This window comes from Capsicum annuum, chromosome 7 (genome assembly GCF_002878395.1).
Source record: "Capsicum annuum cultivar UCD-10X-F1 chromosome 7, UCD10Xv1.1, whole genome shotgun sequence".
NCBI classification, from domain to species: domain Eukaryota; kingdom Viridiplantae; phylum Streptophyta; class Magnoliopsida; order Solanales; family Solanaceae; genus Capsicum; species Capsicum annuum.
Window position 1 is genome coordinate 142,339,554 of NC_061117.1, and position 11,270 is coordinate 142,350,823.

The 11,270-nt window shown below is 37.4% G+C and overlaps 1 protein-coding gene across 1 annotated transcript; it reads left to right on the forward strand.

The window, feature by feature from the left end:
• The first annotated feature begins 6,200 nt into the window (after positions 1–6,200).
• Positions 6,201–7,253, forward strand: LOC124885784. The gene is made up of 2 exons (XM_047394032.1): positions 6,201–6,626; positions 6,816–7,253. Exons 1-2 carry the CDS (start codon positions 6,201–6,203, stop codon positions 7,251–7,253), a joined length of 864 nt encoding a protein of 287 aa, XP_047249988.1.
• The last annotated feature ends 4,017 nt before the right edge of the window (positions 7,254–11,270 follow it).

Sequence of the window (11,270 nt, forward strand, 5' to 3'; positions counted from 1 at the left end):
GCATGTGATAAGGTTGGCCATTTAGCCAAGGACAGTCCCTACCTTATTATGAGAGTTACTCTTATTTCTATTGTGACATATAGGGTTACTACCAGAGTGCGAGGGGTATAGGTATTGGATCCTGTGGTAGTGGTCGTAGTTAGTGTTATGCTATACCCATCATTCCAGAGGTGGAGGCTTTTGATAGTGTGATCACAGGTATTGTCCCCGTTTGTTTTAGATCTATATTTGTTTTATTTGATCTTAAATTGGCTTTTTCCTATATGTATACGCATTTTACTTTGGGTTTTAATTTTGTTAAAGAGCCTCTTATTATGCCTATTCATGTATCTACCCCTATAAGAGATTCTTTTAGTGGTGGCTCAAGAGTACCGATCTTGTGTTGTGACTTTCTCAAGGCGTGAGACTTGGGTAGAATTGCTTTTTTTAGATATGGTTGTTTTCGATGTTATTTTGGGTATGGATTGGTTGGCTTCTTATAACGTAGTCCTATATTGTTATGCTATGATCGTGACTTTAGTTTTTCGGTCGTGCCAAGTATAGCTTTGAAAGGTGCACTTCATTTGGGTCCTAAGAGGGTTACATCCTACGTTTAAGCTTGTATATTGGTTGAGAGGGGATGTTTATCTTATTTAGCTCATATTTATAATACTAGTGTTGTTTCACCTCCTTTCTTGGATTTTGTTCATATTGTTTATGAGTTCATAGATGTGTTTCGTACGAATTTGCCTAGTATGCCTATGGATCATGATATTGATTTTTCTATTGATGTTGAGTCGGGCACCAAGCCTATTTATATTCCTCCTTATAAGATTGCCCCAAGCGAGTTGAAGGTTTTAAAGGATTAGTTGTAGGAGTTGTTGGATAAGGGATTTATCTGAACTAGTGTATCTCCTTGAGGTGCGCCTATCTTGTTTTTGAAGAAAAAAAATGGGTATATGCCTATGTGTATTGATTATCGATAGTTGAATAAGGTGACAGCTACGAATAAGTATCCTCTTCCTCATATTGATGATTTATTTGGTCAGCTTCAGGGTGCAGCGGTGTTTTCGAAGATTGATTTGAGATTTGGTTATCACCAATTGAGGATTAGATCTTTGAATATTCTAAAGATATCTTTTCATACTCGATATGGTTATTATAAGTTCTTGGTTATGTTCTTTGAGTTGACCAATGCCCCAGTCGCATTCATAGAGTTAATGAACCGAGTGTTCTGACTGTATCTCAACTCCTTTGTTATGGTATTTAAAGATGATATCTTGGTTTATTCTAAGAGTGAGGTTGAGCATAATGATCATTTGTGTATTGTACTTTAGAGATTGAGGGATGAGAAGTTGTATGCTAAGTTCTCCCAAGTGTGATTTTTGGTTGGATTTTGTTTCTTTCATAGGTCACATAGTGACTAAGGAAGGTATAGGTTGATCATCTAAGGTTGCAACGGTTTGTGATTGGGATAGACCTACTTCACACATTGAGATTCAGAGTTTTGTTGGCTTGGCAGGTTATTATCGGTATTTTTTAAGATTTATCATCCATTGCAACTCCGTTGACCAAGTTGACTCCAAAGAAGATTCCTTTCCAGTGGTCCAATGCCTGTGAGGAGAACTTTCAAAAACTTAAGGAATTTTTGAGTTTAGCTCCTATCTTGACTTTACCTAAGGAGGGCATGGGATTCACCATCTTTTGTGATACTTTAGGTAATGGGTTAGGTACTTTGTTAATGCAGGAGGGTAAGGTGATTGGATATGCTTCTTGTCAATTGAAACCCCATGAGAGGAATTATCCCACCCATGATTTGGAGTTGTACGCGGTTGTTTTTTCTTTGAAGTTGTAGGGGCACTACATGTATGGAGTCCATTCTGAGATTTTCTCAAATTATCGTAACCTTCCTTACTTCTTTACCCAGTGAGATCTGAATATGAGGTAGTGTCGTTGGCTTGAGTTGCTTAAGGATTATGACTTGACCATTCTCTATTATCCATGCAAGGCTAATATGGTTGCGGGTGCCTTGAGATGGAAGTCGATTAGCATGGGTAGCTTGGCGCATCTTTTGACCCAGGAGAGGCCTTTGTCCTTCGAGGTTCAGTCTTTATCTAACCAGATGGTTAGGCTTGATATTTCAACACATGGGTGTGTTTTGGCATTTGTGGAGGCTAGGTCTTCTTGGATGGAGCAGATTTAAGCTCATTATTTTGATAATGTGGGATTGAGATTGATTCGGGATAAGGTTTTGAGTGGTGGGGCTAAGGAAGCCTCACTTAATTCAGATGTATTTTAGAGGATTAGAGGTCGAGTATGTATGCCGAGGGTGGGTGATGGATTAGGTTAATTTGGGAGGAGGCCCATTGTTCCAGGTATTCCATCCATTCAGCAGCAACTAAAATGTATTGCAATTTTTTAGGTAACATTACAGGTGGGGTGATATAAGGAAAGATATAGAGGACTTTGTAGCTCGTTGACTTTGTTGTTAGCTGGTGAATGCCGATCATATGAGACCTGGTGGATTGCTTCATAGGTTACCCATTCCTGAGTGGAATTTGGAGTGGATCACTGTGGACTTTGTGACTGGTTTGTCTCGTATTTTACATGGTTTCGACAGTGTTTGGTTCATCGTGTATCAATTGACTAAGTCTTCTCATTTCATTCTGATCCAAGTTTCCTTTAGTGCTGAGAGGTTGTCTTGTATCTACATTTGTGAGATTATGCATCTTCATGATGTGCCCTTGTCTATCATCTCAGATCATGGTTCAGTTTTCACATCTCACTTTTTAGGATGAGTTGGGCATTGATGTGTCGTGGAAACCTGGCACTTTTGATGCTTAAAACTGTGAGTTTATGCTTGAACTGATGATATTTTGTTAGATATAATGCACTTTGGTGTGAATTGCAGGTAAAACAGGTTTATTTTAGTGTTGAATGAAAAATGAAGAAAAAGACCTGGAAAGACCAAACTAATCAAGATATGAGTCAGGTCTAGAGTTGTCAACACTCGATACGACTCATATGCTGAATCGTATGCACAACAGAAACAAATGCAAATCTAAAAATCTAAGTATGTGGAAGATACGACTCAAGCATTCAATTCGTAAGCAAGGACACGACTCGTATGGAGAAGTTGTAAGCATAACAAAACCTAAGCTACCATCCAAAGTTGAGGTGTGAGAAGCATACGAGTCGGAAGTCTGAGTATGACTTGTATAGGGATGTCATACACAAACCAGTGTTTAAAGGTTGGAAAGATAGAAGTCCTAGGTGGATACGAGTGAAGGACACGAGTCGTATGCTCAGGTATGAATCGTAAGCAAAAGTCATCTTCTAAATAGAAAGTTGTAGCCTTGGGGGATTAGACACTAAAATAGATAAGAGAAGGCAGGGTACGACTAGTATGATATCGGTACGAGTAGAAGACCGAGTCGTACCAAGTGCTGACATAACTTTCCTTTCCCATTTTTATTAGGATTTTTATGTTATTTTGAGATACTATAATTACCCTAAGGTTTACCTTTTATTAGGTTACGTACTCTTACACATTACAACAATACTTTGACTAATATTCTTAAGATTTTGGGTTTTTAGTCAATTTGAGACTTTGGAGTTTATGCATCTTATTATTGTGCAATTAATTATATGTGCTCTTCATTGATAATCATGGCTGCTTTCACAAACATGAGCGGATAATCTCCTTGACCAGGATTGTGGGAACCCTGGCGGATTAGCAATGTAAAGGAAGTGGGATATTCATCTATTCTAGGGTTTATGCATGTATCTTAATCTTTGTCGCAATACTTAATCTAATAGCAGTTGTAGGAGCTTGTGATAGCCTGTATTCGTGTCCATCCCTAACAAGTAGTTTGTGATTGGGAAAAGAAGAATAAGACAGTGATTTGGGATTTCACCTCCACCTTTTAGTCCCCGCGTCTCATCTAACCACTTGATCCTAAACTTTGATAGCGAATTAAGGTCATAACAAGGAGCAACAAGGCAATGCCCTAAGACCTAACTAGTAAGGGGTGTGATTTATCCTCATATCTAATCGACATTTGATGATACCTATCTTGTAGACTTTGTGTGAAGAGCAACAAAATAGTTAGGTTGAGCATGAGAAATTTACAGAGTTAAGAAGCCAGGGGGAACACAATACTAGTATTCGTCTTCTATTGTCTACAACTCAGAAGCACTCAAGATTCGGTTGCTACTTGTAATTGATACTAAAATCCCCACATTTACTTTTCTGTACTGCTTGTGGATTACATCAAGTCAAGAAACTATTCACGTTTTCCCTATGGGATCGACCCCAACCTAGTTGGGTTATTATATTTGCAATCAACCGCAGCATACTTCTAGTTGGAGTGTAGTTTTGGGCAACATCAAATTTTGGTGCCGCTGTCAGGGAAGACATTTTTAGTGAATTCAATTGGTGAAGCTCATAGATTTTGTTTTCTATTCTTGATTTGGCATACACCGGTGTATTCCAAGTACTAGGAGTAGAGGAAATCCCTTACTCCCATTTGATCCAAAGCCAGAGAGAATTCTTTAAACACTGACAAAGATGTCAGGATTAGTTCGTAACAGGGTTCAAGACCCCCCATCTATACAGAATATTGTAAACATACAGATGTAACAACTGTTAGAACGAGAAAGAAGAGAATCCAAAAAGTCTAGATTTTCTGCTGAGGCTGAATTAGCTTAGCAAGGTGGACTAGCCAAGCCTAGACAGGTAGTTTACCATTGAGTTCAGAGAGGCAGAGCTCCATTTATTCCTGCATATCAACACTTAGACCCATATAGGGAGGATAAAGAAGATATGGGTTATATTGAGCCTACTGAGACAAGGGCCATTGTTCATCATGCTTTAGCCTTCAATATGAGGTTTGATATTACTAGTGCTATGATCTAATTGTTGAATCTGAAGGGTGTATTTTCAGGTACAGTTAAGGATGAGGCGAACATGCACCTTGCTAATTTTTTGAGGATCTGCACATCTTACACTATTCTTGGGTGGATCAGGAAGCACTGAGATTAAGATTGTTCCCATTTTCTTTGATAGGGGAAGCATCACTTTGGTTAGCATAACTTCCAAGAGAATATATCACTACTTGGCATGAGTTAAAGAAGTAGTTTCTGAGCAGATTTTTCCCTTCTACATGAATGCTACAATTGACGGATAAATGTTACAATTTCATACAGTTACCTACAGAATCTATGTATGAGGAGTAGTTTAGATTCAATAAGAAGCTGAGAATGGTACCAAATCATAGAATGAGAAGGTCTAATTTATCAAAAATCTTCTATAGGTTACTGAATGACAGTTCGAGAGCAATGGCAAATACTATTTAGGAGGAGCGTTTATGCGTATTTAGTGAGATGCAGCACAGGATATGCTAGATGATATTGCGGTGACAAATAGAGGTTGGCATACTAGAGATTTAGAATTTGGTGGTGATAAATATGCTATTAGAGAAATAAATACTTACAGAGTAGGTCATGATATGGTAGCACAAGAGGTTGCACAGCTTCATACAGATATTGGGTTGCTTACAAAATAATTTGCGACAATGAGTGTTAATAAAGTGAATGCAGTTGCAGCACAAAGGTCTACTTCTAAACCATTCAATATTGAATCTGAAGAAGAGACAAAGTATCTTGATCATAGATTGACGGATTTTTGAGCCCAAATGCAAGGGAATCAAGGTCGAAGCTATTATAATAACAAATACATAGACAGGAGTAGAAAGAGAGATAATGATTAGTGGCGTAAAGATGACTATAAGGAGAAGAGTGACAAGTATATTCCACTAGGTAGTCTTGATGGCGATTCAAGAATGGAGGAAATTTTGTCTAAGCTAGTCAAAGGGGAAAAAAGTCAAGAGAGCTTCTTGAAAGATATTAAAGAAGATTTGTCAGGTTTGAACCAGAAGGTTGAGTCACATGTTACAGCAATCAAGCAGTTGGAGCAATAATTTTGTCCAATCAATATAATTGTAAATCCAAAAAATCATATTCACTACCATGCCATTACCATTCGAAGTGGTAAAGTCACTACAGATCCACTTATACCCACTATTGATGAGCAAAAGAATAATGAGGAGCTTGTTGATGTAGAGAGAAATAGCAAGTAGGATATAGGAGATGAGAAGGTTATAGATCCTATGTTGAAGCCTCTTCCAAAACCTCTTCCTCCTTATCCGCAAAGGCTAAAAATGAGACAAAAAGATAGTAAGTATCAGAAGTTCTTATCTATGCTAAAAGCACGGTCAGTCAACATACCTCTTGTAAAGGCATTGGAGAAAATGCCCGGATATGCAAAATTTATGAAGGTTCTAATCACCAAGAATATAGCAGTCAGTTATGAGCCAGTTGATAATGTCCATCATTATAGTGTTGTAGCTACTAAATCATTCATGGAGAAGAAGGGGGATCCTGGTGCTTTCACTATACCTTACACCATTGTATCTTTCAACTTTGCTTGTGGTTTATGTGATTTGGATTCTAGTATCAACCTTATGCCCTTTGAAGTATTTAAAAAGTTGGGGTTGGGAGCTTCAAAATCTGCCTCTATGAGACTAGTGATGACAGATAGGATGGTGAAAAAACAAGTGGGTATTAGATATGATGTATTAGTGAAGGTAACTTCTTTCATCTTTCCTGCTAATTTTGTGATCTTAGATTGTGAAGTGTATTTCCAAGTCCCAATTATATTAGGAAGACCATTTTGGGCTATAGGCATGACATTGATTGATTTGGAGCTAGGGCATCTAATGCTGAGATTGAATGATGAGCAGGTGATATTCAATGTATGTAAATCCATAAGGTAGCTTGATAAGTTGAGATTGATATTTGTGATTGATATGTATGATGAGGAGGAAGATTCAATTCTTAATGTTGATGCAGTTACTCTTTGGGATGATAGTTCTGATATGATTATTCTTATTAATGAGAGATTAGGCGTTGAAGCACTTGTAGCCGTGATCATAAACTTTAATGTTGATGGTATGGAAGAGTATGAGGAGATAGTGGGTGCACTACATGGGAATGCTTATTATGATTATGCACCAAAGAAGCATGATTTAGATTTAAAGAATAGAAATACTCCACCTGCTCATCCATCCATTAAGGATCCACCTATATTAGAAATAAAGTCCCTCCCCTCTCACTTGCGATATACTGTTTTGGGGGCCAACAACACTTTGTCAGTTATTATTGCAGCTAATCTGAGACAGTCAGAAGTAGAACCATTATTTTCAGTATTGTAGAGATTTAAGAGGGCCATTGCATGGTCCATTGTAGATATTATGGGTATTCCGCCTGGTTTGTGTACTCACAAAATACAACTTAAATAGGATTGTGTTCCATCTATTGAACATCAGTGTTGACTTAATCTTCCTAAGCAGGAGGTAGTGAAGAGAGAAAATAATCAAGTGGTTGGATGTTGGTGTAGTATATTCCATTGTTGATAGCAAGTGGGTTAGTCCAGTATAATGCATCCCAAAGAAAGGCAAAATTACTATTGTGTCTAACAAGAAGAATGAGCTAGTACCTATGAGGCCAGTTACTTGATGAAGAGTGCGTATGGATTGCAGAAAATTGAATGCATGGACTCAGAAGTATCATTTTCCTATGCCCTTCATAGATAAGATATTAGACAAGTTAGTAGGCAGAGGATGGTACTATTTTTTTTATGGGTACTTAGGTTATAATCAGATCACTATTGCACCTGAGGACCAAGAGAAGACGACTTTTATATGTTCTTATGGACCTTTTGCATTCAAACGTATGCCATTATTGCTATGCAATGCTCCAACCATATTTCAGAGATGTATGATGTCAATTTTCTCTGATATGGTTGAAGACACCATCAAAGTTTCATGGATGGTTTTTTAATTGTTGGTGATTCTTTTGAAGATTGCCTAAAGCACTTGGCAAATTCTCTAAAAAAAAAGTGAAGAATGCAACTTGGTACTTAATTGGGAGAAGTGCCATTTTTTGATCAAAGAAAGAATTATTCTTGGGCACAAGATTTCAAAGAGGGGCATAGATGTTGATCACGCAAAGATTGAGGTGATTGAGAAATTACCCTACCCAATTTTTGTGAAGGAAATTCTAAGATTCTTAGGACATGCAGGCTTTTATAGGCAATTTATCAAGGATTTCTCAAAGATTGCTAATCCTCTTTGCAAGCTTCTTCAGAAAGAGGTAAAATTTAATTTTGATGATGCATGTAAGAAGGATTTTGAAAGCCTAAAAGAGAAGTTGGTGACCACTTCAATTATTGTGTCTCTTGATTCGTCTTTACCCTTTGATACTATGTGTGATGCTAGTGGATTGGCCTTAGGGGTTGTACTAGGTCAACAGAAATAAAAGATCCTTCATCCCATCTACTATGCTAGTAAGGCACTAAATCCTGCTCAAAAGAACTATACCATGATGGAGCAAGAGTTATTGGCAGTGGTTTTTGCCTTTAAAAAGGTTAGATCTTACTTGATTGGGACAAAGGTAATTGTGCACATTAATCATGCATCATTGAGGTACCTAACGGCTAACAAAGATGCAATGCCTAGTCTTATTAGGTAGGTGCTTTTATTGCAAGAATTTGACTTTGAGGTAAAGGACAAAAAAGGCACAGAAAATCAAGTTGCTAATCACTTTTCTAGACTGGAGGAGGAAGCTATGCAGAAGATTGCAAATGGGTTAGTTATTGATGACAGTTTTCCAGACGTACAGATATTAGAAGCTTCCAAAGATCTAATTCCATTGTTTGCATATTATGCAAATTACTTAGCCAGCGATCTAGTTCCAGAATATCTTTCCTATCAACAATGAAAGAAATTCATGCATGAGGTAAGGAAATTCTTCTGGGATGAACCTTATTTATTCAGGATTTGTGTAGATGGGATGCAGAGTACTTAAGGCTTGTCATTCCTCGCCAATTGGGGGTCATCATGAAGGGGACCTCACTGCTCATAAAATTCTACAATGTGGCTATTATTGGCCAACAATCTACAAAGATGCTCATGATGATGTTTTTTTATGTGACCAATGTCAATGACAAGGTACTATTTCTAGAAGACATAAACTTCCTATGACTCCTATTTTACAAATGGAATTGTTTGATGTGTGGGGCATAGATTTCATGGGACCATTTGTGAGTTAGTTTGGTATGAAGTATATACTTGTGTCTGAAGATTATGTTTCAAAGTGAGTGGAAGCAATTGCACTTCCTAACAATGAAGCACATAGTGTCGTTGCATTCTTGAGAAAGAATATTTTTTCTGGCTTTGGCATGCCATGAGCTATTATTAGTGAAGGAGGGTCACATTTCTGTAATCATCTATTCAAAAGTCTGCTTGAAAAATATAGAATGAAACACAAAGTGGTTACACCTTATCATCCGCAAACTAGTGGACAAGTTAAGGAGTCCAACAGAGAAATCAAGTCCATCTTGGAGAAGACTGTGAATGCCAAAAGGACAGATTAGGCAACAAAGCTAAATGATGCATTGTGGGCTTATCACACAACTTATAAAAACTCATAGGTTCTTCACCTTATTAGCTAGTGTATGGCAAGGCTTGCCACTTGCCAATTAAGCTTAAGCATAAGGCATAATGGGCGTTGAAGAAGCTAAATTTAGAGTAGTAGGATACAACCAAGTCAAGGTTGAATGAGATCAATTAGTTGGATAAATTTTGGCACTGGGCATATGAAAGTTCAACACTTTACAAACAAAAGATGAAGCTGCATCACGATAGCAATATTGAGAAGAGAGTATTTGACAAGGCTGGTTAGGTGCTACTTTATAAGTCTAAAATTAATTTGTTTCTGGGTAAGTTAAGGTCAAGATGGTCCGTTCCATTCATGGTTACAAAATTTTATCCATATGGTGCTTTAAAATTAAAGAAGGATGGTGAAGCCCCATTTAAGGTAAACGGGCAGAGAGTGAAGCACTATATGGGAAACATTGACAAGGTGAATGACATTGCTGAAATTGACCTTAATGAAGACTAAGTAGCCAAGCATATTACGTCGTGTTGCAAAGTTAAATCAAGCGCTGCATAGGAGATAATCCATAAGGCTAGCTGAAATTTGAGTATCCAACTTAGCCACATCTTGTCGCTATATTAAATCAAGCACTGCGTGAGAGGCAACCCATGTTTTTGCACGTATTCATTTATAAGGTAATATGTTTGCTCAGTGTGCAGGGCTAAGGAATGCAGAAAAGATCTAGGGAAGTTGGAAAAGTTTTGGTCATATGAACTCTTTATAAGTCTTATCTAGATGGTACGAATTGTGAGTAGGAGTCGTATGGACCTGGGAGAAAATTCAAAATTAGACAAAAGTTTCTGGAATGGATACGATTGTTAGAATGAGTTGTACCCTCAAGGTATGACTCTTCATATTAAGTCGTATCCACTCTAGAACTTAGGTAAGGCTCTAGGTCTATACGAGTCAAATAAACAACCTGTAATCTTGGTTATGAGTCATATACACAACTCGTACCCATGCTTACCAAGTCAGATCATGACTCAACCAGGCCCAGAAATGGGATTTAAATAAAATAAAGGGTACCAAATAGGCACTCGACAATAAAAACTAATACCCACCTCTATTTTTGCCCTAATTTTGAGCTTTCAACACAAGAAATCACTTCCACACACCTTAAATCAACCACCAACGAGTTCAAATTTCTCATTTTTCTTGAATTAAGAATGAATTTGGGAAGAAAAAAAAAGTGAAATCAAGAAATTCATTCTTTAACTCAAACAAAGTAATTTTTTAAATTAATCTCTTTATTTTTCAAGTTGAAATGATGAATTTGAGACAATATGAACTTGGTTTGAGTAGAATTTACACTTATGTTGAATTTTTGATACCCAGGTTTAAGTGTTTTAGGTGAAAAAAGAGAAACGGGAATGGATAGGGTTTTGGGTAGTGATTTTGTGTAGTATTTTGTCCTAAATTGATTGATATTGCTGCAAATTGTCATGGGTAGTCTGGGTATTTGCCTAGGAGTCAAACTTTCAAGTTGGACTTCTACATTGTAGTCGATACAAGACCCCTTACGACTTGTACCTACTGGTACGAGGTCGTAATGGGACTCGTACCTACTAATAACAAGGAATTCTAATAATTTTAAAATTCTAGAGTGGATATGACTCACCTACACAAGTCGTATCCAAACCATACGACTCGTACACTTAGAGTCGTACTGACCAGGGAGGATTGAATTTGAATTAAATATTTCTAATCTGCTTATGACTGTTGGTAACGAGTCA

What these genes read in the sequence shown, in the direction of transcription:
- LOC124885784 (XM_047394032.1), top strand. Translation starts at nt 6,201, where the DNA reads ATGAGACAAAAAGATAGTAAGTATCAGAAGTTCTTATCTATGCTAAAA. An exon ending in GATATGATGTATTAGTGAAG is followed by an intron (nt 6,627 to 6,815) that starts GTAACTTCTTTC and finishes TCCATAAGGTAG; the next exon opens with CTTGATAAGTTGAGATTGAT.